At 52.3% G+C, this 27,581-nt stretch overlaps 6 protein-coding genes across 6 annotated transcripts; 5 read left to right on the forward strand and 1 right to left on the reverse strand.

The window, feature by feature from the left end:
* Window positions 1-1,459: 1,459 nt before the first annotated feature.
* Window positions 1,460-6,670, forward strand: J4E88_003066 (uncharacterized protein; the record flags this gene model as incomplete). The annotated part of the gene is made up of 4 exons (XM_049396721.1): window positions 1,460-1,868; window positions 1,926-2,049; window positions 2,101-2,412; window positions 2,470-6,670. The coding sequence occupies 4 exons, from the start codon at window positions 1,460-1,462 to the stop codon at window positions 6,668-6,670; spliced, it is 5,046 nt and encodes a 1,681-aa protein (XP_049257063.1).
* Window positions 6,671-7,982: 1,312 nt separating this feature from the next.
* On the reverse strand, window positions 7,983-9,882 carry J4E88_003067 (uncharacterized protein; the record flags this gene model as incomplete). The annotated part of the gene is made up of 2 exons (XM_049396722.1): window positions 7,983-9,597; window positions 9,647-9,882. 2 exons carry the CDS (start codon window positions 9,880-9,882, stop codon window positions 7,983-7,985), a joined length of 1,851 nt encoding a protein of 616 aa, XP_049257064.1.
* A 635-nt stretch (window positions 9,883-10,517) lies between these two features.
* Window positions 10,518-11,991, forward strand: J4E88_003068 (uncharacterized protein; the record flags this gene model as incomplete). Its single annotated transcript, XM_049396723.1, has 4 exons — window positions 10,518-10,674; window positions 10,779-11,271; window positions 11,321-11,684; window positions 11,734-11,991. 4 exons carry the CDS (start codon window positions 10,518-10,520, stop codon window positions 11,989-11,991), a joined length of 1,272 nt encoding a protein of 423 aa, XP_049257065.1.
* A 1,116-nt stretch (window positions 11,992-13,107) lies between these two features.
* On the forward strand, window positions 13,108-19,308 carry J4E88_003069 (uncharacterized protein; the record flags this gene model as incomplete). Its single annotated transcript, XM_049396724.1, has 6 exons — window positions 13,108-13,565; window positions 13,618-14,534; window positions 14,599-14,690; window positions 14,740-14,861; window positions 14,960-14,968; window positions 16,416-19,308. 6 exons carry the CDS (start codon window positions 13,108-13,110, stop codon window positions 19,306-19,308), a joined length of 4,491 nt encoding a protein of 1,496 aa, XP_049257066.1.
* A 584-nt stretch (window positions 19,309-19,892) lies between these two features.
* On the forward strand, window positions 19,893-20,447 carry J4E88_003070 (uncharacterized protein; the record flags this gene model as incomplete). Its single annotated transcript, XM_049396725.1, has 1 exon — window positions 19,893-20,447. One exon carries the CDS (start codon window positions 19,893-19,895, stop codon window positions 20,445-20,447), a length of 555 nt encoding a protein of 184 aa, XP_049257067.1.
* Window positions 20,448-21,105: 658 nt separating this feature from the next.
* J4E88_003071 (uncharacterized protein) lies at window positions 21,106-27,031 on the forward strand (the record flags this gene model as incomplete). Its single annotated transcript, XM_049396726.1, has 9 exons — window positions 21,106-21,228; window positions 21,532-21,647; window positions 21,695-21,939; window positions 21,990-22,070; window positions 22,130-22,155; window positions 23,250-23,447; window positions 23,514-23,834; window positions 24,203-26,774; window positions 27,006-27,031. The coding sequence occupies 9 exons, from the start codon at window positions 21,106-21,108 to the stop codon at window positions 27,029-27,031; spliced, it is 3,708 nt and encodes a 1,235-aa protein (XP_049257068.1).
* Between the last annotated feature and the right edge of the window lie 550 nt (window positions 27,032-27,581).

Raw genomic sequence — 27,581 nt, forward strand, 5'->3', positions numbered from 1 at the left:
TTGGTTAGCGACGTGTGCTTCTGTGTGTCCTGCCTCTGCAGCGGCACGTTATGCTTTGTGCTTGGTTCAACGACAGAGGGTGGTGGTTCCTGGGCCGTATATGTATGTATCAACACATTAGTCGGGCATGGATTGCAAGACGTTACCATGCCCCCGCGATACAAGCGGCTGGGTTTGAATGTGAAGTCGGAACTACCATCTCCTGGGGTCTCGCACGTCATGCGCGAGGTGTTGATGTTTCTTCCGGGACGGGCCATGGCTTGTGCAGGATAGTCGTTCAGGGACCGTGACCTTTGTGCCACCAACTTACATATCCGCTCCCGAGCGTTGCGGGTTGAGCGCGTTGCGCAAAAAGCTTGGGCACGATGCGCTAGCTGCCACGGTCAAGGCCGCGCAGTATGCGAACGGCTGGCCAAGCGGCAGGAGAGAAAATTGTGAACATGTCGTGATGGCGCTACCGTCACCGTACTTTGAGAAGAGTCATGGCAGCGTCGAGAACAGAGAGTCGTTATATGCATCGAGTCGACGAGGCATGTCGCATATTTGAGCACGTAGGGATCATCCTTTACGGGCCGGTCCAAGGCGGCCGCACCGCGATCTGATACGCTGGTTTCGAGCGCGAAAGTGTGATGATTGTGCGGTAGGCACATGTGCTGGCCAATGAGGGCGGCCATCTCGTGTACTCTGTCGACCCCAGTCTTCCGCGTCTTCGTCCCTGTGCCGTCCAGCCCTCTGAGAGGCTGGTCTGTAAACCCACGCAGGCACGCCGGCGCGAACCTAACCATTAACGTGCGGTGTCACCAACTTGGCTTCCAGGATGGCAGCATGCGTCTGCTTCGTTCGTCGAGTCCCCGAAGGTCCAATGTCGACCTTTCACAGCTGGCGAGCGAATGAGGCTGCGCAACCCCAGCCCGTTAACGCCTTTTGCTGCCGGGTATGCTGCTCGTTGGCTGGACGGCACCAACCGATGCCATTCGTACTATTTCGAGCGAGTATCAGTCGGGCTTTGGAGCTCTAAGCGCCGTTAGTGATAGGCGGGCGTCCACGCGCTTCAACTCACACATCGCCTGCGCTGTTGTCGCTTTTTCTCTACCTTCTCGCTGCTTGCTTGCTTGTCTGTCTCTTCAGCTGCACGTTGTTGTACCGCCGCATAAGACGAAAGCGGTACCCAAGTTCTGTTTAACCGCCTCAACTTTGATCCCTGTAGAGACCGGGGCGGGGCCAAAGGGTACCCTCCTCCAGACGCCGTGGAGCTGTCAGCGCATTGCTGTTTAGCGCGCTCTTGCTCTCTGCAGTGAGTTGGATTCCCCTGACGTCTTGCAGTTTCACACTCGCTCTTGTGCAAGCTCCTGATTGTACTCCCGTTATCCCAAATCGCCATCGTCTTCAACGTTATGCGCTTCGCGGGCCCTTGCGGACCTGACCCGACTGACGACCACCCATAGATCCAGCCCTCACCATGTCGACTGGACTAAGACAGCGCGCGAATTCCAATTCCATCAAAAGCAACTCGGTTCGGTCCACAGACGTCAAGCTCAAACCCCCGACGCCGGGCCAAGATGAGTTCGCATTCGAGCCCTGTGCGGCAACAGGCTCCTTCCTGCTCTATGCGCAACGCAACGTAATACTGGTCCTCCACCACGACACACTGGCGATAGAGCGCCGCTTTGATAGGCACCGGGAAGATGTATCGTGGATATCAGTCGACACAACAAGCGAAAGAGGTGCAGGCCGGTTAGTCGTCTCGTACGACGCCGGCTCGACTGCAATTGTGTGGGACCTGTTCACGGGCGACGAGGTGGCGAGATTTGCGTCGTATGAGCAGATTCGCGTCGCGACGTGGATGAGAAACGGAAACGTTGCTTTTGGTGAGTGACGGAGTCGGGCAGTCGCCATTGCCTGTTCGGGTGCTAACATGTGCATAGGGAACGCGCAGGGCAACATCATCCTGTTCGAGCCTTCCACATCCGAACACCTCTCTGCCAGAACCATCTTCGACCCCATCACCGCACTCGCACCAGCTTCAGACTGCAGAACATTCGCCATTGGGTGCGTACAAGGGACATCCAGTGAATTGGGCATCAATGCTAACACGTCCAGGTATCTCAATGGCTCAATCCTCATCGCCACCCTGCAGCCATCCTTCACCATCCTGCACACTCTCACCACCCCAAGAAACCCTTCGCCTATTGCAGGTCTTGCCTGGCATGGCTCTTCGTCAAAGCAAAAGTCCGAGATGTTGGCGGCCCAAACATCAGACGGTGACCTCCGAGTATGGAGTGTGCCTAAGGCCCAGCACGGCAGTGACGCCCCATGTGTAATCCGTGTGCTCAACCAAAAGGAACAGAGAGAGCCCGGACCTTGCTGGTTTGCCTGGTCAAAGAACGGCAGGATCATACAGTACACCGAAGGGTACGTATCTCGGCATGCGCTGTCAATTCGTCCTCCGCGCTAACACGTGATATATAGTCAAACCTGCGCATGGGATGTCCGTACCAAGAGAGTGTCATACGAAACTGTGCCAACAACCGATGGCATCGCTGCGATCTGCAACTACGGTCCTACTGCCACCCTCTTCACCATTGGACGCAACTCGAGTATTCAACAATACGACATCAACCCCAGCAACGGACCAGCCACCATGGTCGCTAACGTTCAGCATGCGCCTGCCAACACGCCCCCATCTCCACCAAGCTCCCTAGACGAACAGCAAAAGCAGATGGAGACACCACTTACTGCTCTCCCATCGAAGTCGCTCCCACTAATGCTTGCCGACTCAGAAAGTAGTGCCGACGAGGGTGTCGCCATGTCACCGCTGCAGAAGATTGCCCAAGAAATGGACCAGCTAGAAGAGGAGCGCCGCGATCGTGTTGGTCCCCTCAGTCCTGTATCCAGCCGGGGCTCCCAGAGCTCCCGATCATCTGGCAGCGGCCGGGCTCCCCGTTACCGATACGACAGACCATCGCATGGCTCAGCGTCGCAAAGGTCCACCAGGTCGAAGAGCTCGAACGGCTCTGGTACCATTTTCTCGTCTGGCACATCGTCCCTTGCTGGCACCTCAACACGTGAAAGCGTTTCCATTCGATCAATATCATCAGCTGCATCATCTTCCCGGTACGGCTCATCAGCTCTGCGCAAGGAGGTCCTCCGAAGCCCAGAAGAATCCAAGAAGAACCAACACATGGATCTCTTCCCATTCACCAAAATGAGGCTGAGTGACGTACCTTTCCGCCCCACGGATCTTGGGCCAGATCGCACTCCAGACGATCTTCGACTCAACATGCTCAAGGTCGTGTTTGGTTGGGACCAGGACATCGAGGATCTAGTACAGGACGAACTAGCACGTCATTCTCCCGGTTCGGCCGCTGCTGTCCTTCTTTCGAAATGGCTTGGTGACCTCGGCGCTGATCTCATGGCTTCCATGGTCGGTTCTGAGTCAATGACTTCGTCTGACTGGATGTTGCTGGCTTTGAGCAACATGGGTCAGGGCTCGCAAAAGAAGGTCGGTGAAGCCTTCGTTCAGCGTCTCCTGGAGAAGGGCGACATCCACCCCGCCGTGGCCATCTTCCTCGGACTGGGTGAATACAACGATGCCATCGAGGTCTACGTGTCTCGGAAATATTACATGGAGGCCATTCTGCTAACATGCTTGACATTCCCAACTGACTGGCAGAGGCAATCTTTCCTAGTCCGCAAATGGGGAGAGCATGCAGTTCAACACGGCAGAGCGGAGTTGGCCGTGCGATGTTTCTCTTGCATGGGTCTCGAAACCACGGAGCCTTGGTTCTCACCACGTGCGCAGGACGCCGTTTTCTCTGCGCAGAAGCAAGCGCTTCTTGGCTCACAGATGAGCCCCCCTCTGTCGCCTCCTAGTGGCAGTGTTGGCAGTAGCCGAGTCGCGGCCAGGATGGCCTCACTCAAGCTCGTCACGGACTTCACGCGCGGACCTCAACCCAGGCAGATCGTCCGAGAAGAGGACGAAAAGACACCCATGAACGCCGGTGTGACGCCTATCGCAGAATCAGCTATCAGCCCAGCTGTAGGCCATGGTGGTTGGCTCGGTCGTGCTGCACGTGATGCCTCTAGGGAGCCGTCATCGGCACGAACTGCCACACCAGGTTCATACAGCAGGAAGCGTTTCCCTTCGCGATCTGACGCTGGTCGCAAGACTACCAACAACGAAGTTCTTGCATCGTTGGCCATCCCGGATCGAGGTCAGCGTAACGAATCTCATCCCAGAACTGCCATTGACAATATCGGCCGCGAAGCGGAGACCTTACCATTCTCGACACGCCGAGCAACAAGTGGTTCCAAAGATTTCGTCCTTTCCGCAGCGACTTTCAACCCGGGCAAATCGAGCGATCACCTACCTTCCCCAGCAGCTGGAGTGTTCGATGTTCTCGAGAAGAAACGTGCCGAGTCTCGCGGCAGCTCACGCAGTCGTAACATTCAAGAGCTTCACCTTGACATGCCGGACGCTGTAGTTGAAACAGGCCCAGAGACAGGCTACAGCAACAGCAGACTCAGTCCACCTCTCACCGGCGCAAGCATCAAGAGCGCTAAGGCACGCAGCATTGATCAGTACATCAGCAGTCTGGAAGAAGCAAACCACTATTCTCAGAACCGCGCCAACTCCAGAAACGAGGAGAGGCCAGCTTCGCGCACTGCACGTACCCGTAGTCGCACTCGTGAGGAGTCACAAAACCGCGGACGATCAGGTGTTCGTTACATTCGTCAAGGAAAGCGTTCCCCGTCCTCACCTGTGCCAATGTCTCCTGAAGACGCAGGTATCTACTCTTCACAAAAGAAGGAAATGGGAACTAGCACGGAAGATTTCGATGATGAGAGGTTCTACAAGATGAGCATTGCTTCTCCGGCTGTCACAGAATCTGTTGCCAGCACCCGCACTGCACGCAGCCGGGCACGACAGGGAGTCAGCAAGACAAGATCTTCGTCCAAGGCAGCTACTCGCCGCACTGAGTCTCCTGAAGGTGCCGTACGGGCCCGAAGCAGAGGCGCTAGCCGCGCATCAAGTCGCCGTCCAGTCGATGGTCGCGGACGAAGCGCTCAGCGCGGAGAACACTCTCCCGTCTCTCCTCAACCCATGCAGCGCGACGATGATGAAGGATTTGCTGGATATGAGCCCCCTCGCCAGCGACACCGCAGCAGTAGCCGCCGGCCTTCTGACAGTGCTATGAGCAGTCGTCGAGAAGCCTCCGAAGAGCGCCGCGCGCCACGAGACCGATCCGTGAGCCGGAAGCCCACGCCATTCCTGAGGGAATCTAGCCGTACACGAGGTTACGGCCGCGATGCTTCTCCTGATTCCTTGACTTCAGGACGTTCAGGTGCGCCGCGCATGCGCCCTACCACGTTGTCAAGGAGGGCCCTGGCCGCTCGTGAGTTGGAAGAGCGTAGACTGTCTTTGGCTCGCCGGCCATCCGCTCCAGTCATTCCCCATCCTGGAGATCTCGCATTCCGACCAGTGTCCCACGAGCGGTCGAACACTGATGACATGCTAAACTCAATGTCGATGTATCGCGATCCAATTACGAGAAGCCAAACAGCGGACCCGGAGATGACCAAGAGAATCGGTGGCGCAGGACCAACATCGACGACATCTGTACCAATTGGTCTTCCAGCCAATCCTCGTGCCATGCGTCATCCTAGATACATGACTGCTGACCCAAATGATGAGGATGACATCCCAGCAGTGCCAAGTATCCCGGACAACATGCAATTTCAAGACTCGCACTCCGGAGAAACAGACGACATTGGGCCTCTACTGCCAGCAACCACTTTTGGTCAGCCTACTGCACCTCCAAGGTCCATGTCAGCGCCTCCGCAGGACATCCTTCCATCCAGCACCTACAACTCGCCTACCTTCCCGATGGGCAGACGCCCCTCTGTAGGTGGATCTCGCGGTCACTCTCGCCAGAACACGATGCCCGATGTCCTGCCTCAGACCAACTACAAGCGCCATAGCCCACCGCCCATCACTGCGAGCATCGCCGAGACAATCCATGAGAATCAAAACCACAACCAAGTCATCATCATCGACCAGGAAGAAGACAGGGCCCCTCCTCTGCTATCTCAGCTCCAGCATCTAGCAACCCCACCGCCTCCGCCACCACCACCGCTAAACCTTGGCGGTCACAACGGCATCGGTATGATTAACATTGCTATCGATAGCAACAGTCCCGGCGAAAAGCCCATGGAAGTGTCACCTACCAACCCTTCCGCTACAGGCTCCCCACATGCACACCGTCGGGGACGCGGCAGTGTGAGCGAAAACCTGGGTATGACATTCAAGCGCGTAACTGAACGCATGCGTAGCACCAGCCGTGGGCCTCAGCGCGCCAAGTCCCCACCTATCACTATGACCCGCGCTGAGCGATCCCCCTACGAGAGCGTACCAGAGTTCTCCTTCCCCCGCGGACCAAACACGAGATCCCCTCCTGGCGACTCGGGCAACCACCACGACTCCTACTTCAACCAGGTTCCTCCTCCGCCTCCGCCGCCACCGCCGATGCCCCAACCCATGGAGCAGGTCATTCCTCCGGAAAACGGTCAGCCTTTCTACAGGAACCCCAAGGAGCTCCGCGCCAACATGCCTCCCAACACCCTTCAAGCTGGTGTATACCAGGGCGGCGAGAACACACCTATGATCTAGGCTCTTAGGCCTTCATCACCCTTTTCCTCATATACCATGTACAACTGAGACGGCCTACTATAACGACAAACCTTTGCATCTTCAACACTCTCCCTGGCAACCTTGACCGTTGATAACAACATCTACTTCTCCACCACCTCCTTTGGCATCTTTTACCATCATCAAGCGTGTCATTACCGCATTGCTCTTTTTATCCTTGCCTTTATTGTTCCCGTAGTATCATTTAGCGAGTTGGGTTGCAGTTCAGTTTATCTTGTTGTCCACACATGTTTTGTATCTTCAAGCCAAAGACCTGGATCTGGGAAAACTACCTTATCTTTTCCCACTAACGCTTCGCGGCGGATTATGTCGATACCCTTTTTTTTGTATGTAGTTAGCTTTGGCATTTTGTGTTTTGTGTTTTGAACAAGGCGGGCGGGTATTAGCATTGCATTCGGAGGATGAGGATAAAGGGAGAGAGAATTCGCATTAGGCGGATTGACGGGTCTGTGGTTTATGGTACATGGGGAAAAGAGCTGGAAATCTTTCATCTTCAACGTTAATGTACATGCTTCATGATTGCGCTTTCTTGCTTACCCTGGCCTGCTACGTCTGTCCTTTGCTGCTCTGCTCTGCTCTGCTCTGCTCTGCCCTGCTATCGTTCTCGCATCTGCCTATTGCCCAAAGCGACTCAACCCCACCACCATGTCTATACAACATCACTGTTGCCACGAAATTGCTCAGCCTCTGATTACCGCGCGCGTTGTTTCCTACTCAATATACCAAAGATAAGCGCCTCACGGCACCAAAAGCTCGCTATTTCTCTTTACCACACTCTTTTACTGTCAGGGTATGAGAGTAGGAATAATAAGGACATCTTTAGTCTATTTCAGTCTAATCTAACTCTATCCACTCTCTACATCTTGCACGGGATAAGTGTTGAAGGAAATACCAAGTGAATAGATACATGCATCTTGTTGATGTATCTACTACTTCGCTAACCTCCTGTCATGCTGACCCCCGACGTACATCCCATCGCCTCGTACTCATATCCATGTAGTAGATGGGGTATCGCATACATCCAAACCATATCGCCGTGCCTCTTGGTCAACTGATCCGTGGCACCAAACGTATGTCTCATCATGTGCATATCCGATATGCTGAGGTCTCCGATATCGATGATTGTAAGGCTATGCAAGATGAAGACCTAGCACAGAGATATGTCATCTCAATCTATGTTGTGTGGACTGCGGTATAGAAGGCGCCCGTATTCGTTAGGATGTCGTCGAAATGCTGATGTCTCGTCTCTGACACGTGAATATGCATGTTTCGTTCACGTAGCGGTGCTGGTACTGGCGACAGGTGCTGGAGCAGGAGCAACGGTAGCTGGCATAGTCGAAGCAGCATCGCCAGCACCCGCAGCGGGAACAGGACCAGCATGTGCGCCGCCTCTAGCACCTCCACGACCACCACGTCCTCCACGAGGTGCAAAGTTGCCACGAGCGCCGCCACGAGCAGGCCCCGTCGGTGGACCATTGAAACGAGGAGCCCTGGCGACCTTTTCCTTCCGTTCAAGAACCTGAACAGCGCCTTGGGCAATCTTGATCGGGCTAGCGGCCATTGCTTTCTTGAGACCATCCGGCTCGGAAAAGTCGACATAGGCGAAGCCCTTACGCTTGTCAATCTCGACTTTGTCAATACCTCCAAAGGTCTTCATGACTTCTTCGATGAGGGGCTCGGTAATGCCCTGGCTGGGATTGGCATGCTTCAGGAACGCTTGCTTGCTCGTGGGTGCGGGCACAGGTTGAGCTGGTGCTGCCTTGGGGGCATTGTTGTGCGCCTGGGCGGGTCCCGCATCGGCCTTTGCTGGAGTAGAGTGCGACTGTGTAGGAGCGGGGCTGTTTCTGGCTGCGGCAGGCTCGGTGGGTGGAGCTCGTGAGGCAGCTGGACCCTTGGGAGCCGTCGGAGTCTGAGCCTGAGGCTTCTTCAAGATTTGCGGCGCAGGAGTCTTCAGCGGCGTCTGGGGCTTTACATCGCTGGCAGTAGCCTTGTCGTTGGGCTTGTCGCCCTGATTGGCCTTGAAAGCGCGGCGTTCTGCTCGAGTCGGGCGTTCCTTCCTGCTTGCCTGCGCATTCTTGTCCGGAGTTGCTGTTGCTGGTTGTGAAGCAGGCGACTCTTTGGCCTTTTCCTCGACTGCCTTGGTTTCCTTTGCTTGCGCATTGGACTCGGGCGCAGGCGTACCAACCTCGCGCTTCGTTCCACGTCGACGAGTTGGGGCAGGTCCTACACCGAGATCACGCTGCAGCATCGACTTTGCGAGTGCGACGTTACCACGCTTGCGCTCCGGTGCTGGGCTAGCAGAGGCCTTGTCCGCCGAGGCCGAGGCAGATGATTTGGAGGATGACGCTTCCTTGTTAAGGATCTTGACAGCCTCCTTGGAGGCTTGAGCCTTGTCAGCCTTGCTTATACGACGATTCTTATCCCCTGAGTTGAGGGCGTTCTCTTTGCCTGGCTTGGCGAGTATCTTCTTCTCACCATCATCCTTGCCCTCTCCACGACCTCGATTTGCCTTTGCGCTCGGCTTCTCCCTGTTAGCCTTCTTTTCCCGGAGCGCTTCAATCAGAGGAGTGGTTTTGACCTTCTCCTTCTGACCTTCATTCTCCGAGGCCGGGGGCTTGGTGATTGGGTTGGTGAGGCTCTCGAGGAAGTCCTTGAATTCCTGATCCTGATCAATGGTGCCCTGGCGGTTGTCGTTCCTACGGCGGCCACCAGGCATCTTCGGGTACGGAGCGTATTCGAGCGTAGGCGGGCCGACGAGGGCGGGGTCCTGCCATGACTTGGTGGCATCGTGGAAGGTAATGGCGCGCACGTGGTCGCCGAGGGCCTTGACGTGGTCCTGCTTGGTAACGTGGATGTATGCGCGCGCTGGCTTGGAGGGTTTGGCGGCACTGAGGGGGTCAATAGGCTGTCTCTAAAAGACAGGAAGGTGAGGTGTACTCAGTAGAAATCTTGCCCTTTCTGTAATTCATCCAATCGATCTTGCCAGCACCAAGCTTCCACTCGTCGCCTAGGGCCTCTATGAACTCGGTCTTGGTAAGACCAGGAGGAAGTCGCCGACATATCAGCTTCAGGCGGGGTTGGGCTGCTTTGGGTCCACGGGGCGACTGGGCCGGGGCGTTCTTCTGGAGAAGTGTGACTGGCAGGACGCCGTTTGGGTTATTCGGAGGGGCCATGAGGGCGCGATGATGCTCGTTTGTGCGTGCAGTCGGTATGCTCGAGTAGATGTTTCTTCTCTATAGTTATCTGTTAGTGAAGGTTGCTTATCACACACAAACACAGTATATACCGTGATTGTAGTCGTATTCAAGAGCCTGTGCCGGGTGAATTTATCGCGCGTGTCGCTGGGCAGAGGTGAGGTGGAGGAGGGAGCGCCGGTTCGTAGATGAGGACATTGAATGGCCACTCGAGAAGGCAGTACCAGACACGGCGATTGTTTTGGTGAGAGTTGCGGCAATGACGCAGCGACAACAGGCGCGCCTTCACGAGACAGTGGGCGAGGGCAGGCGCAACGGCAAGCGCCGAGGGGCGGCAGCTGCCCCACCGGCGCCCGCGTCTCGACTACACCTCCAACCACGCCGATATATCCTCAATACCCGAACCTCGAGCTGCCCACGACGCAGCCAATTGCCGCTGACTGCGCACACTTTCACTGCGACCCACGCTGACCCATGATACCCTATAGCGCTTCCCTCAGCACCCCCATCGGCACACGACCCGCCTCCCTCCCGCCGCCATTGTCGCCTATCCCGACCTAAACGCACCGCATCGAGCTTTCCCTATCCATTCTGAGCTAGAGCACGACTGAAATATGGGCAAAGATAGCGACGTACCACAGCCAGGACCCGCGCGCCTCGCAAAGGGCGCAGGGCCGGATGAATGGCTGGAGCAGGCGAAGCAATGCAAGTACCTGCCCGAGGCCGACATGAAGCGACTATGTGAGATTGTCAAGGAATGTCTGATGGAGGGTGAGTCTCACCAATGCCGCATGGTCTATGCAGGAGAGGAGAAGCATGGCTATTGTGTGGCATGGTATTCATAACCATATACAAGACTAACCTACATCGACCAGAATCCAACATCCAACCCGTACGAACACCCGTCACAGTATGCGGAGACATCCACGGTCAATTCTACGATCTCCTTGAGCTCTTCCGTGTCGCTGGCGGCATGCCCAACGACTCCCCTGCCGCGCCCCTCGCACCACCGGTCACATTACCAAGCACAATCAACCCCGCCGATCTCGAGCCTCCTACCAGCATAACAGACCCCAAGGTCAAGCGCAAGATGAAGAGAAGATTCCAGCGCGATCCCAACTACACTGGGCCAACAAGTCCTCCTGGCGGCGATGGCGATGAAGAGGGCGACGACGAAGAGGAGGAGGAACGCGGCCGAAGCAGGAGCGTTCACGACAGGCGGAGTCTTGGTTCGGCATCGGATGCAGACTCTACCAAGAACACAGTCGGTGGAAATGGCCAGCAGAACTTCATCTTCTTGGGTGACTTTGTCGACCGAGGATACTTCAGTCTGGAGACCTTTACCCTTCTCATGTGCTTGAAGGCGAAGTAGGTCAACAGGCACGCAGAACTACATTCATGGTACTGATTGAAACAGATTCCCTGACCGCGTCACTCTCGTCCGCGGAAACCACGAGTCGAGACAAATCACCCAAGTCTACGGTTTCTACGAGGAATGTCAGACCAAATACGGCAACGCTTCGGTATGGAAGGCCTGCTGCCAAGTCTTCGATTTCCTTGCCCTAGCCGCTATCGTTGACGGAAAGGTGCTCTGCGTACACGGCGGTCTGAGTCCGGAGATCAGAACACTAGACCAGATCCGCGTTGTTGCGCGAGCCCAAGAGATTCCACACGAGGGAGCCTTCTGCGATCTCGTCTGGAGTGATCCCGAAGATGTCGACACGTGGGCTGTCTCACCCCGAGGAGCAGGCTGGCTATTCGGAGACAAGGTGTCTTCAGAGGTATGCGCCCATCTCCTCTCATCCATTACCCCATCGCTGACTGTCGCAGTTCAACCACGTAAACGGTCTCCAACTCATCGCACGCGCCCATCAATTAGTCAACGAAGGCTACAAATACCACTTCAAAGACAAAGACGTTGTCACCGTTTGGTCCGCACCCAACTACTGCTACCGCTGCGGAAACGTCGCCTCCATCATGAACCTAGGCGAGGACCTCAAGCCCGAGTTCCAAATCTTCTCTGCGGTTCCAGATCATAAGCGCGCCGTCCCCGCGGGTCGTGGAGGTCGCGGAGAATACTTCTTGTAGAAGACGCGTATACCGATGTTGTGTCCATGGACCGGAGGAGAGTGATGTTGTCGGCTGCTGTGTATATGCAATCTTACGATACGATGAGAAGCGGAGAATTGAATACCCCTGGGAGATGAACGAACGAATGGCATGTATACAATCTTTGCCTTGACATGGCTTGTACGATATCGCGTTGATGAAATTTTGAGGTAGTACAATGGTACCAATACGTTTCGCATGCGTTATTTCTCCTCCGGGGCAGTCGGGTCATTATACAGCCTACCTGATACCACGGCCTGCTTTTGGTGGCTGCTTACGCGACACATCATGTGGACCTCGGGAGCTTTCACGTGCAATTGCTCGCCACTGCCAGGCCGAGCGCAGAGGTGGCCTGATGCATCTGAACATGTAAGACTCCCGCATTGAGTTTGGCTTGCGATGTAAAAACACTGATCAATCCATCCCGTTCAGTATGTAACGTGTAAATCCTAAAGGACTCATCTTTAGGTACGCAGGAGGTACTCAAAAGGTCAACGTTAACCCAACGGCTTACAGGTGCTCCGAAAATTCCATTTGACTGGGTCCTATATTCTTTGCAGGCCCTGATTGCGAAAGCATGGAGAAGACTCAGGCTGTCGCTTGGAGCGGAAAAACCTAGTCAGTGAGGGGGTGGGTTTGTCCCTCAAGAAGGCGGCTCTCGTTCAGCCTTGTCATCAGCCCCCAATCCCTTATCGGTAGCCTTCCTGCATGTCCGTCTCGATAACCCTTGGCAAGCCTTTTTGTCAGAGAGCTGAAGAGAGGATGCATTCTTTGGGCAATCACCTCCGCGAGCAGCCCTCCTTACCACTCGGTCTCGGCCCCCTTCTTCTTAACATTGCCGCCGCTAGTGTTGAAGCGCTTTACATCTGCAGTCAAGTTTGATTCCTTACCAATAGACTAACTCAGCCTGGCTTCCTTGATACCATGCCTAAAAATGGGCTTGAGACGCATGGCTACGGATTCAGTTTCGATGCGTTGCTCGGTTGCGGGGCTGTGCACCATAGGATAAGTAGTGCACCAGACCTTTTGTTGAAACGTAGCCTTGATGTCTTTCTTGACCAAATCCTTGTCATCTTTCATGCTCAATTGCCTCAGATGGCGGACCCGATCAGCATCGTTGGCCTCGCATTGACGGTCATACAGATTCTCCGTCCAGCAGTTCAACAGTTGAAGGATGCGTACGCCAACGGAGGCAGCATTCATCAGACTCTTGATGAACTCCGAGCCGACTCAGAGGCTGTTTGCGACCTGATCGACAACATACATCGCGTTCTCAGCACCCCGAGCTTCGTCGCTGCGGTGGAAGAAGTACAAGGCGCGTCGCAGGTCAACTTGCTAGAATGTCTCCAGCGAGCTCTTCAAAGCTGCGAGCGCGAGGCCCAAAGACTCAGCAATTTCATCTACGATCTCGACATCTCAGGGGCTACGGGCCGCCTAAGACAGGGCGTGCTTCAGTTCAAGCTTGATAGACGCTCGGATGACCTCCAACACATCAAGCGCAACTTCCAGGATCATAAGAGCTCAATTCAGTTGGCGTTTACGGTTGTCTCAACGTATGTCGTCCCCTTTTGAACAATGAAGGCAATGACTGACGAATTATCCCAGCTGCAAGCAAATGCAGGTTGCTGAACGTGATGCTCTCGATGCCGCAAGCCTGAAAGCTCAAATCAGCAGACTCGAGGTGGCCTTGGAGCAAATCGGAACATTGCTAAACGAACGGCTAGCGGCGCCAGGTGACAAAGAGCAGACAGTGATGCTGGATGAAATGCGAGAGCTCCAGCATAGATCTGCAAAGGTCCGACGCCGAGCCACAATGCGACTCGACCAGATTACGTCTATACTCGAGGAGACGCAGAGCTCACGTCCTATGGTTGACAGGACCCGCCCTCCTGTACCACCGCGAAGGGCCTGGAAGGATCACCAAAAGCCGCCTGCAGGATTTCGCCCGCCAATTGACCAAAGCCCAGCCTCGAAGGTACCATCAACTCCAACCACCCCAAGAGCGGAGAAACGCGTTGCAAGCATGCCGGCCACCCCGACCCCATCGACAATCCCGCGAGTAAACGCCTTGAGCCCGGACACGAACAAGTCAGCCTCACCAGTGCTACCTGCCACCCGTCTTTCAGACATGACTACAAATGTTCTACAGATAGATGCTGAAGACTTCGAGGAGAGAGTTCTGTCACTTTTATCGACCGCGTCCACTCAACGTATGGGTACCGAGAAGCCATACAACGACGAGACAATTCTGGCGCTCGGGGAACTACTCGCAATGCTTGGAAAGCATAACTGGAGTGTACGACCCAGACTATATCTCGTGCTCCGCATGATCAAGGAAGTGCGAGCGATGAACATGCTCATTGTCGAAGGGTTCAAGGACATTCACTTCCCTTTCACTGAAGTCGACCTTACTTCCAGTCTCAAATCTGCTGCTTCCAGGCAAAACTTTCTTCGGGAACAACGGTTTGTACTCAGCTCAAGATCAGTCGATCTGGTACAAGGAGGTCGTCATCATCACCTTGGTAAGCTACACTTCTGTACACCGTTCGCTGCTCAGGTGCTGACCTTCGCCAGACAAAGGTGCAGATTCTTATTTTGTCATTAAGGAGCAGCTTGGGAAAGGCGGCTTCAGCATTGTCCATCGTGTCGAAAGCAGAATTGATTTGATCGAATACGCTGTAAGGACTTGTGATGTATTTTGCTAGAGGGTTGACTCATCAGCAACAGTTAAAACGCATCGATCGAAGGAGCGGCACATTTTCAAAGGACCGCAAGAAGCTGCTCTCATTCGAGAACGAGGTCCATAACCTCAAGCGACTGTCGCACCATCATCTGGTGAAGCTCCTAGGGTGAGTTTGGGCAAGCCGAGATACAACACGTCGCTAACGAGTAATGTGTCAGTTTATACACTAACCAACCTCTTTCTTATCTCTTCTATATTTAATAGGCAGATTTAGTTATTATATATCTTGTGTGTATTATAAGAGTTGTAAGTAGCTTATTATTAATAAGTTATTATAGTACTATAGAATAAAATAAAACTAGATTTTAAGATTTTTATATATATATAAGTTAAAGAAGAGTATAAAAGCTTTATCTTTATAACTCTACTTTTTCTCTTATATATAATATATAAGATAGTATACTTTCTACTTCTTTAGTCTCTTATTACTCTTATATAAAACCTAAATAATACTACTATTACTATTACTATTTTTATTTTTTCTAATATTATTACTATTACTTCTTTATATAAAAAATAAGCTCTTAAGTATTTAGTAATCTTATAAGCTCTCTAGTATTTTCTCTACGTAGGTATATATACTAAAAAGTTACGTAGTTTAAGAATATATAGCTACTTTTTAAATACTTTATTAAGTAAGTAATGCTACTATATTCTTTATAAGTTATACTAATGTTTTAAGCTTTATACTAATAGCTTAAACCTTTATCTAAAATAAGTAGATAATAGTATATAAGCTATTAACTTAAATAAAATACTTAGTATACTAGCTTACTTATAAAGAGTAGCTACTTATATATTAAAACTACTTTAGTAGTAACGTTAAACGCTAGAATAGAATAAATACTATGCTTACTCTATATAACGTGTAGGTAAAAATATAAAAAAATGTATAAGCTTAAATAATAATACTAAAGAAGATATAAAATATTAGATAGATAATAGATAATAGAACGTATAAATATTTATATTATAGATAAAGCGTTTAGAGCGTGTGTGACGTGTATATACACCGACCGAAGATACATTGGTATCATCATGGAACTAGTAGCCGATCTCGATCTGCAACAATATCTGGCCCGAGATGCATGGACTACACAAGACTATGTCGTCCTTCGGGGCTTCGTGGGATGCTTGTGCTCCGCTCTGGTCTATCTTCACGACAACAAATGCCGCCATAAAGATCTCAAACCCTCCAATATCCTGATCAAAGGCGAGCAAGTGTATATAGCGGACTTTGGACTCGCTTTAGATTGGACTGAGGCGCAACGAGAGACTACGATGGGCCAGCCTGAAGCTTATACACCGGCATACATCGCACCCGAGGTGAGTTCAGCTAGGCATGATGGCCCAAATATTTGTTGACACTATCTCAGGTTGGCATGCTGCAACCCCGTAATACCGCTTCGGATGTATGGTCCCTAGGATGTATTTATCTGGAGATCGCTGTGAGTTGAAAGTTGCTTGTACGTATGTTTTGACATTGCTGACTCTTCTAGACTGTTCTTACCAAGAGACAACTGCGATCGAAGGCTGAATTCTTCCAAACCACAGGGACACTCTCAACAAACTATTGGCAGAACCCAGAAGCAATCCAAAGTTGGATAGCCGAGCTGTCGATGGGATCGACGACTGATGAGCCCTTGTTACAATGGACTAGTAACATGACCGCCAGCGTTCCTAAACTGAGACTCACAGCTCAAGATCTTCAAGCGATGATAACAAAGGAACAAGCCAGAGGAATCCATTACAGCGGTCCATGCTGTGCAAGCGAGGGTTTGTCGGGGGACGGAAGTGACACAACATCTTGGGCAGGCTCGCAGTCAGAAGATGAGATCTTCCAGACGGCCGTGCTGAGTGATGGCATGTCGGATGCACCTACCGTCATGAACAACACTACGACGACATCCATCGGCAGTGACGTGACGCTCCAGGCCCCTCCCCCAAGCATCGAAAAGATAGTATATACACCTCCCCATGTACCGGATTACCTCGGTCATCATTCCACGGGAGGTGTCGGTCAGTCGCACCCTATATGGCTCAACGTCGGGAACGATGCAAATGTACCATTCTGCGCCACACCTGCAGCTGTGACCGAGGATAGCTACCCAAGACCGACAAGGGCTAGTATGGAAAAGACCAACGATGTGGACAAAGCTCGCGCCGATATACCGGAGATGCAAGCAACGAAACCGAAACACATAGCCAGAGATCGCACAGGCAAACGTACCGATCATGAGCACGAAGCGGCTCACTTGCGGTTCGTGCATATACCAAAGGCCGCCGAACCCACGAACGAAGAAGACTCTTCTACTGTCATCAGTCTTGCGGAAGCGTTTGCAGCCGATGACGGCGCATTCGAATATCACTTGGCCCTTCTGAGGGAGAAGAATCCAAACTGGAGAGATGAAATCACCGGTCTAATCGCGGCAGAAGCGCTTGACAAATACGGGGCCAACGTTATGCTTGTCGCCAGCAACTTCCGCGATGACTCTCTCGCACGTGATGTGATTGAGCACGCCCTCTTTGTGGAGCCACAGATCATCCATCAACGCGATGTATTCAATCACACCGCATTGCATTATTCGGCGAACAGGAACAGAGCTGGTATCACGAAGTACTTGATCAAGAAAGGTGCCAATGCGACAATCACGAACTTTCGAGGCCAGACCGCTTTCCATGTTGCAATCCATCGACGACGCTTAGCGACTTACCAAATTTTGCTCCGCTACCTTGGCGCTGCCGATATCAATACCAAGGACGATTGTGGTGAAACTTCACTGCATCTGGCCTGCTACCATGACGCGCCTACTGAGTTCATCATGAGTATGTTGGCGGCTGGTGCTGACGCTAATGTCGAAGATCTGTCTGGCAACACACCACTGACGATCAGCGAAAAGATTGGCAACTTGGAGATAGCCGATTTACTACGAGAGTATGAATCGGACGAGCCCGAACTTTTTCCGCCACCGCCACCGTATCAGAGCACACTTTCTCTCGCTCGTCAACAGGAGCCCACTGGTTGCACGTGTGATCTCTGTCGTTTGTTCCAGGCAGTCCGCAAAGTCGACGATCTCGTCCCCGATCTGGCGGATTGCACGTGCACCTATCATTTGGTGCGCCTCTCACTCAAGACGTTGAGCGATGTGGACTACATCATGTCATGTCTGAGTTCGTGCATGTGTCGGTCTTGTGAAGGGGAACGTGCCCTGAATGAGGATCGAGAGCCGTGCATTGACTTTCCATCTTGCGACTGTGAAGATTGCGTCGCTGAAATCAGCCCACCGGGGCCGTTCACAAATCCTCCTTCGCTACCCCACGGCGATGATTTCGCTGGCATGCCGCTACCTCCGTATCCAGATCATAGCTATTACGACTATATCATCGATGAGTGGACCATTGAGGACGATACAGACCGATCACCACAAGATATCACCGCACAGGCCTTGGCCTGTCTTGCCCAAGCCGGATTCAAAGGAAAGAAGTCCTATCGGAATGAGCCGGAAAAGGCCCTTAAATGGGTCATCAGCAACAACGCCACTACACCTTATGTCTACAAGATTGTGGAAATTCTGCTAGACTGCGGAGCATCGGCCAATACGACAGACAAGAGTGGATGTACTGGCCTTCACATAGCTGCTCGAACACAAGACGTTCGTCTAGCCATGGTACTAATTCAACGTGGCGCATGGCTTGACGTGCCTCGTCAAGCGATGTTCGCAGCTAAAGCGGATTTCACCCCTCTCAGGTACGCGCTCTGGTTCGGAAACGCGCTATCGCTTCGACAGCTCTTGTCAGTGGGCGCAAATATCAATGACCAGTCCGTATACGGTCGGAATACGCTACTTCACGATGCGGTCACAAGCTTCGATCTCCTAGGCTGGCATATACCGATGCTGTTAGCGCATGGGGCCGACACAGAACTGGCGAATGAGGACGCAAACACACCGCTTCATCTCGCTATCTCGCTGAATCAGATTTTCGCTGTCATTGCACTCCTAGATGCGGGAGCCAATATCGAAGCCATCGGGAAAGCTGGCGCGAAACCGCTAGCTATGGCGCTTGAAGGCGGCAACTACGGCATCATCACTCTTCTCCTTGATCGCGGTGCAGACGTACACTCACGTGCTAACGGCATGACATGCGCGCTATTCTACGCAGTTCAAATGGGCTACGTCGATATAGTGAGCGTACTCCTTGAAGACTACGGAGCGAGAGAGGACATGCATCGCACTGATCTCACAGGCCGCAGTATTTTACACGTGCTTGTGCATACACATGTCGATCACATGCTCCATATACTCGACAGGTTGATCGAAGAAGGCGCAAACGTCAATGCAGAGGACTACTCTGGGTCGACGCCGCTACATGAGGCTGCGAAGCTGGGGAGTACTGTAATGGTCAGTGGGCTGCTGGAATATGGGGCTACGATGAATGTACAGGATCGTCAGGGCAAGACCCCGTTGGATCATGCGCAGGCGAAGAAGCATCGTGAAGTTGTGGAGTACTTGGGCGGGACATTGAAGAAGAAGGGTTGGTTCCGCAGGAGTTAGGACTTGCTTTCTATGCGCATTAATGACCTGCTTCCGCACCGCAATTAATTTGTAGTTCAACACGATTTCAACTGTCTAATCTCAAAGAGAACCTTACACCTCAGGATGGTGAGCTGATCACGGTCACTTGGAGGATCGTACGAATGATGTGCATTGAACAGGCTCGACGCCACTCTTCAGTCCGGCATATCACCAGCCACGCCTCTTTTCCCGGACGAAAGAACCGAGAGAAAAATCTCATTCAATAGAAACAAACCCGTGACCGAGAGACAAGTTATTGAGTGACGTGTGTTGGCGCGTGGGGTGGATCGTGTGGTATGTGTTTGCTATGTAGAATTTAACGACAAACATGGTTGTCTGGCACTGACGACCCTACTCGCCCTTGGACTTACCCAAGGGGGGTAAAAACTCGTTTGTAGGATTTGTCACACGGCTGATGACGGGACCAGCCCGTTAGGTGGGTGAAGCGGATCCGTGACTTCCAAGGTTGGGAATTCGGGTTATTATACAGCTCACCCACGCCCAACAAACCTTCTCTTACCATCTCCAACCCAGCTATTACCTGCCTACATGCGAAATACACAATGGGCGCATCAGCATCGAAAGCCCGCGCTACCAGCATGGACTTCCAAGTTTGGGAGGCTCTCTTACACACAACTCAAACGCAAAAGCTCCGTCCCGTCAGTACCAATCTGACGTTCGACACGACATCGTACACCATTTGGTCCCAGAAGCATTGGCGATTGACCTTCGAGAATGCACCGCCTCCAAAGAATGCGCAGTTACAGCCCTGCTTTATCTTGAAGATCCCAGCGTCACAGCCTCCGGATTACGCGCAGATCATACAGCAAATAGAAGAAGTCCAGGCTAAAGACGATGTGACCAGCTCAAGCTTTCTCCAACATGTTGTGGTCGCATCTCACGGCCGCTCGATTCTGGAACTGGACGTCGAGCTCGCAGCCGCGCTGAACGCTCGAGGGCTGCAGACTCTCACGCTTGCGACCTTGCAGAGTGGCTGTGACATTGAGACCGGTCCTCACCTGCTGCATGGTAGTGAGCTCTGGAAGGTGGCTAGACTGTACGATGATACCAATGGGGCTTTTATGGCTGCCATTCGTCCAGGTGAAGAAGACAAGTGAGATCTGCTCCGCATTCTAATGAATAATGTACTAACGTCGTACCAAACAGATATGAGAATTTGCGGCTGTGTAGCGACCGATATCAGACGCTTAGCGTTGCCATACCGTCTCGAGCGAGTGCTCTCAGTTTGACTGAGCAAGGATCGGACTTGCGACTGAGCGGCATGAGATTCGCAGTAAAAGACATCTACTCCGTCGCTGGCTTGGAAACTTCACTCTGCAGCCGACCGTACTATGCAGTCTCAAAACGAGCGGAGGCGACCGCTCCATGCGTCACGAGATTGTTGAGCGAAGGTTGTACTCTGGTCGGGATGCTAAAGTTGAGTTCCTTCATTGGACGTGAAGAGCCGACTGAAGCCATAGACTACCAAGCACCGTTCAACCCCCGCGGAGACGGCTATCAATCACCGGCTGGCAGTAGCAGCGGAAGTGCAGCGGGCCTTGCGTCTTACGCGTGGTTGGACTTCACCCTTGGATCTGACAGTAAGTCAAAGCCTCAGCTGGAGATTCGATCCTAAAGCATAGTAGCTACGGGAAGCGGACGTCGCCCGGCCTTTGTGAATGGCTTGTTCGCACTGCGCCTTTCTACAGGGCGTCTGCCACTCGAAGGAATGGTACCGACTTTCGAGTAAGCTCATACCATTGCGTGATTGCTGCGATGGGTTCGCTGATCGTCAGTCGCTTCGACACGCAATGTATCTTCGCTCGCGATATCGACAAGCTGGATACCATACTCCAAGTATGGCTCGACAATTGGGACATCGCAAAACCAAAGGCTAATGTGAGTTCCATCCGGGCGGTTTGCAATAACATCGTCGGCTGTTTCTGATCATGCTTAGCTGCCGAAAAGGCTTCTGTATCCAGTGGACTTCTTCCCAGTCAACAACGAAGTACAGATGCAGCACGTGAAGAGCTTCGTCCAGGATTTCAGCGATTATTTGCAAGCGCCAGTCACGGAGCTTGACTTATCACTGGCATGGGAAAGGTCGCACCCAAATACCGTGGATGAAGAGTCACTAGATGGCTATTTGAGCGAGGTCTGGCTTCATTGAATCATCGCGATAGCGATGCTGACGTGCCCTAGGTCTTCACTAGAACCTTTCTGTACGACTTCTATCATAGCTTCGACAAATTCCGCGAAACGTACAGGCGCGAGTTCCAGAAGGAACCTTACGCAAATGAATACACACAGTGGAGATGGTGCGCACCGCGGTCTCGGATATTGACGTGATCTAACTTCGCGCCAGGGATGTCGCCAAATCAGTGACGAAGGAAGAGAACGAGGATGCTGTGGCCCGCCTCGACACGTACAGAGACTGGCTACTCTCTAAAGTGTTCCGAGCAGACAGATACGACACCTTGATGGTGTTGCCAGTCTCTGAGGTTGCACCAAACTATAGAGATCGGAAGACAGAGCCGCCCAGTAAGCAGAACGCGTTCGATGCGCTGTATATCTCACCCACTATCGCGGCTCCCGAAATTGTCGTTCCAAGTAGGTCGTACGCTTGTAGTAGAAGAGATGGGGCTGACGAGCTCGTTCAGTTGCAGAATTCCCGTACGCATCTCGGGTGAGCGGGCGCGAGGAGAAGCTTCCAATTGCGATATCGGTAGTAGGAAATCCTGGTAAGTCATCTTTCTTTGGATACGACTGGTCAAAGTAAGGTTGGCTAATGCTGTTGTAGGTACCGACCTAGCACTCGTTGGTCTTGTGAGGGGTTTTCTGAAAGCTTCCAAAAGACCTATGCGCGTTTCCATCGGATCGTCGATGTTCGATAGCAGTAGTCCCTAGAAGCCTGCAAGGTTAGAATACCGAAAGTGCGACTTTGCTTTCGTCTAAAACGGGTCGTTCTAGGAAAAGCATTCGTTCTGTCCAGTCCTGGACGCCTAATTGAAAGTGGGGGAGCTGCCTGCATCTCCGACCCAATCACAACAGCCCAGGCCGCGACGGCTCACCCGAGCCGCTACGTTCCTGCTCCGATGATGAGCCCCTCCTACATCTTCTTCAACATCAATCGCATCCTTCATCTTTGGTATTGCGCCCTATGACCAAATTCATCGTCGCATTTTGACCGTACATAGCGCCTGCTCGTACTATGTATTACTGTGACTTTTAGCCCACGAACATACGATTAGCAGACCAAAGACTCCCGCTTCAGTTTGCAAGCGCAACAAGCGTATCATGTCGTGGCGCTCACGAGGTTGAAGGCTGCAGTCGATTGCGCCTCTGGCGTCCAGACTATCTATTGAGCTGCGATTTGAGAGGTTGTAGTATTGCTAGAGTGTTTCGTGGCTGAATCCAGCCTCTCCAACTAAAGACTTCAGCCGCACCCGAACTTAGCTAGCATACGGAAACCTTCATGGAGGGATATGCTTATAGCCCGCCATTGCTCACCCACTCTATTCTCCACGCCTTACTAGAAGACTCATCCTTTCACTACACGTCTACTCAGAGATCACTCTTTAGAAGTGTGCCATAGATGGGCTGACGACATGGCGGACACTTCCACTCTTACAGCGAACAGTCCAGTACCCGCGACAATCTCCATCTATGGCCTGACCGAGCTCACTCAAGGCGACGCGGTTCGAGAATTTGACATTGTTTTTGTACATGGCCTCCAAGGTCACCCGGAGAGCACGTGGACGTTCTCGGAGGGTACTAACAACCAAACTTCTACCAAACCACCTTCCAAGGGTTCCTTTTTCCGACGGTCAGCAAAAGCAGCTGCAACGGAGCCCGCAGCGGATTTACCAGGAACTCCTCCACCGTCAAACACCTTTTGGCCGCGAGACTTCTTGCTCGAGGATTTCCCCAAAGCGCGCGTTTTCACCTATGGCTACGATTCCTCCGTTAGCCACTTTTTCTCTGGCCCAGCTAATCGCGACAACATCCTCGACCGTGGACGAGACCTGCTAGAACGGCTTGCTCCTCAGCGTGAGAAAGTGCGAGGTCGTCGCATCATCTTCATTGCGCACTCTCTTGGTGGTTTAGTCGTCAAATCGGTAAGTCTTCTCTGGGTCTCATCATCACCTAATAGTGTTCGGTCAATTGACATTTACTCAAAATAGGCCTTGAGGCTATCTGCCGAAGCTGAGGATGAAGATGAAGACCTGAAAGACATACTAGCATCAACGGCGGGCGTCTTGTTCTTCGGTACCCCTCATCGCGGGAGTCTTTGGGTCAGCACGGGCAAGATCATCTCCCGTTTTGCCAAAGCGATCGGCTTCTCGACGAGTAACATCAACCTCGATTTGCTCACGCCGAATGACGCAATGCTGCAAATACTAAGAGATGACTTCAGAAAAAAGCTGGACAAACAGCAAATGCTCTATGTTACGTCTTACCAGGAATCATTGGGGTACAAAGGCTTCAACGGCTTCGATGAAAAGGTATGAAACCCGGCAAAGAACTTTTGGAAAAGCCTGAATACCTGACGCTACCCCCATTGTAGATTGTAGACCCGGACTCTTCAGAAATTGGACACGCAAAAGAACGGCGCCTGCCCATTACCGCCAATCACATGAACATGTGCAAGTTCAGTAGGACAGGTCCGACTCGGGTTGATTATGAGCAAGTGGTGAGACCCCAGATAAGCAAGCATATGAACAGAGTGTACGAAGCACTGCGGGAAAGTACGTGATTCTCTGGCGGGAGGCTCAAGCCTTCGACTTTGGGCACGCTGTCTAATAAATTTACGATAGGAAATGAGTGTTTGTTCAAACACTTTTCCGATGCCTTGACGTTGAAAACCAACCAGATTAACGAAGCTCATGATCGCACGCTCTCGTGGCTCCTACAAGCGGACCAGCAAGGGCCCGGCCTAATGAATTGGCTTGCCGTTGAAGAAGGCATATTTTGGATCCAGGGTGTGCCAGGCTCCGGGAAGTCTACCGTCATGAAGTACCTGTGCGAGTCAGGCGACGTCGCCAGAACCCTAGAGACATTCGATTGGTCTCATGCAGCATTTTTCTTGACGCGCGAAATTGAGCAAGAGAACAGATCCTGGAAAGCAGTCGTCGGCGCAATCGTGTACAAACTCTTATGTTTCCACCCCGCCCTTCATTCCATCATCGAACCGTTGGTCGCTTCCCATGGCCAACAAAGTTCCTTCTCTCTAGAAGAGCTTGAGAGGATTCTGCTTCTATGCAAGTCGCAGAAAATAGTCAAGTTTCGCATGTGTCTTTTCATAGACGCCTTGGACGAGAGTGACAACGATGAGAAGAATTGGGAATATATGGCCGACTTCTTGGAGTTCCTGGTAACGAATGAGAGTGACCAAGGATTTGGTACCTTCAAGATATGTGCCACCAGCCGTCCGGAGAGCGCGTTCGATGTCCGATTGAAGGATCGACCTGGCTTGCGCGTGCAGGATTGGACCAAGGGGGACATATACTATTATGTCCACAGCCGATTGGAGTCCCACCGGCGCGCACAAGACATGGCTGGAGATTCGGAATTCTGCGATCAGCTGCAGGAAATCTGTAGGTTTATTGTTGATCAGGCAATGGGTGTGTTTCTTTGGGTTCGCCTGGTCGTCGACAGCGTGCATGTCAGCCTATCACGAAGCGAATACTTGGGGAACGTACGAGCGCGACTATTGAACCTGGATCAGACAAACACACAAATGGCTGAGCTCTACTTGTCCACACTCGACAGCATACCGGTAGAGACTCGCGGAGAGACGGACGCCATCTTCAGGACGCTCCTGGCGGCGGATAAACCGGTGAGTGTAATGGATATCGGTGTCCTTCTCGAGGTGATTCCATATCAAACCTTTACCGAAGACGGTTATGCAATTGAGCCCCGTCCGATATTGGATATGAGTAGAAGTGGCCCTAGATTGGAGCAGCGCATAAGAGACGCAACGGGAGGATTGGTGCAGGTCGTTATGCCAGAAGGATACAAGGAAGCCCTGGAAACGTGGGAGGCAATCAGGAGATCGATTGTTGCCAAACCTTCGACCGAGCCCGGAGAAGATGATTATGCACACGAAAAGGCCAGGATCGCTTCAAGAGATGAATTGCTCGCAGGAATAGTGTCAGGTGTGCATGACGAGACTGTCAGCTTGACCAATCCTGACGCTTGCATCGATGCGTTTCATTGGTGTGTGCAGAACTCAATGCTTATGCCAGACGCCACGGTCTGGACTGTTCAGTTCCTCCATCAGACAGTGAGGGAATTCCTGACGACATCCGACCCAAGTCTGATTTCGAAGATAAACGACAAATTTCCTCCACCACAGGAGGGATTCATGGTAGCTGGCGCTATGTACCATATCTCAATCGCACTCGCCTATATTCAGCTGAGCGACGCCCTGCGAGAGGAGTCTAGATGGACCCTGGAACCAGCAGAGATCATGATGAGGTACGCCCCCGAGCTGGACTCTTTGGAGGGAACGAAATCCTACGACCTTATCCACGTTCTTGATCGATGCTTATCAAAGTCGACCGAAGGGAAGGCTTACTGGCCGGGTCCACGCCTGAACCACCCTCCAGCCTGGAAAACTACATTCCTGGCATTCGCGGTGAGCAACAACATGTGCGCTTTTGTCTCGGAAGCGCTGAGAAGACAACCTGATCTCATCAAAAAGCCCGGTCGGCCGCTGCTACACTATGCAGGCTGGTCCCCGGGCAAGTTTCCGAACCCTACCATGGCTGACATCCTTCTGTGCGCAGGAGCGAACCCAGGCTGGGTTTTTGACGAGTCGCCGCAGGTATCCAAGACAGCGTTAGAAAGCCTTTTCTTCGGACACGTGCAAGAAAATGGGGCTTTACACTTCGAGTATATGTGGACGCTCGCGCATTTCTTTGACGACTCAGGTTTCGATTCTCGCGTTCCCTGCCCTTCTGGACCCGATCTTATTGTCCACGCCATGTCCGAACATCCCGAAAAATGGACCGAATGGACCACCATCTTTCACTACATTGCCGCAATGCCCGTACCACTCGCGGACAAGATAGAGTTCTTTAAGAAATTGAGGACACTGGTCGACAACTCCAACGTTCGGACTTACGACAATTGTATGAACGTCCGCGACTCAAACAAGCGGACCGTCTTCGAAGCTCTGCTCCAGAACGCAAATCCAGAGGATGTGACGCCAGAGATGGCCAGTCGCATGCTGCGGAGCCTGAAAGCCAAGATCACAATGGAGATGGTGCGTGTCAATTTCGAGTCGTCGAAAGACAAGGATGAGACGCCAATCGCGTGCCATATGCGCGCGGTGACTCCTGTGTTCTTCAGGGAAGAGTTTAGAAAAGATCGCTACTACACTAGTGGTGCTAAGAGCCTCATTTCTAGTCTCAATCCCCTTCACTTGGCTATCGCCGGCAGTACGTGGCTACCGCTACGTATATACTTCCGCGTCGTCGTGCTGTGGCCAGCGCTGTCCCAGATCTTGATCTGTGTGCTCACGTCACCGGTAGGATTACAAATATGCAAGTATCTGCTCCTTGGAATTTGCTGCTTGCTGGTTTGTGGAGCTGTAGCTGTGGTGTTGTGGTTTGGCTTGTACGTATACTTCGAAATGAGGAGATCAGAAGCTTTTGGAGCTTATGCTGTAGCGGCGGCGAAGGCGAAAAAGAAGTAAATATAGCTAGAGGTCTATGTTACAGCACCTAGCTTCGTAGAACACAGGTATACCTCTGGCGTACAACGCTAGGAGATACCATGCGTGCGCACTTCGATGATTCGTCAGATAATCTACCAGAGTTTACATGCATTTCACTATAAGTATCAAGTAGTTCTTAGAAACATGCTTCGTTGAAGCTTGAAGCGTAATGTACTACCTAGGCAAAGAAATGATGACCCTCCTTGTAGGAACGTGGTCTTCAATGCAGAAGCATTCATGCCGCAAGAAGACGTGTTGCAAGCAATAGCGATATTTTAGCGCGTTTCTAGATAAAGAGACACCTTCGCGAGACAGATTCGCAGTCTAAGGTTTGAAGCAACGGCTTGAGCGACGACGAACTCAAGGAGCAAACCTAAACCCTTTCATCCTCGGCACAATCGTCATATCCCGGATATCGTCATGGCGAAACGCCCAAGCCAGAAAGCGCTCGATACCCATACCCCAGCCCGTTGTTAGTATCGGTTTGTGCTCTCGAAGCTCAGTGTACCAAGCATAGCCCTCTAGATCA

Source organism: Alternaria novae-zelandiae (genome assembly GCF_023758075.1).
Source record: "Alternaria novae-zelandiae strain BMP 2774 chromosome Unknown scaffold_5, whole genome shotgun sequence".
Classification (NCBI taxonomy): domain Eukaryota; kingdom Fungi; phylum Ascomycota; class Dothideomycetes; order Pleosporales; family Pleosporaceae; genus Alternaria; species Alternaria novae-zelandiae.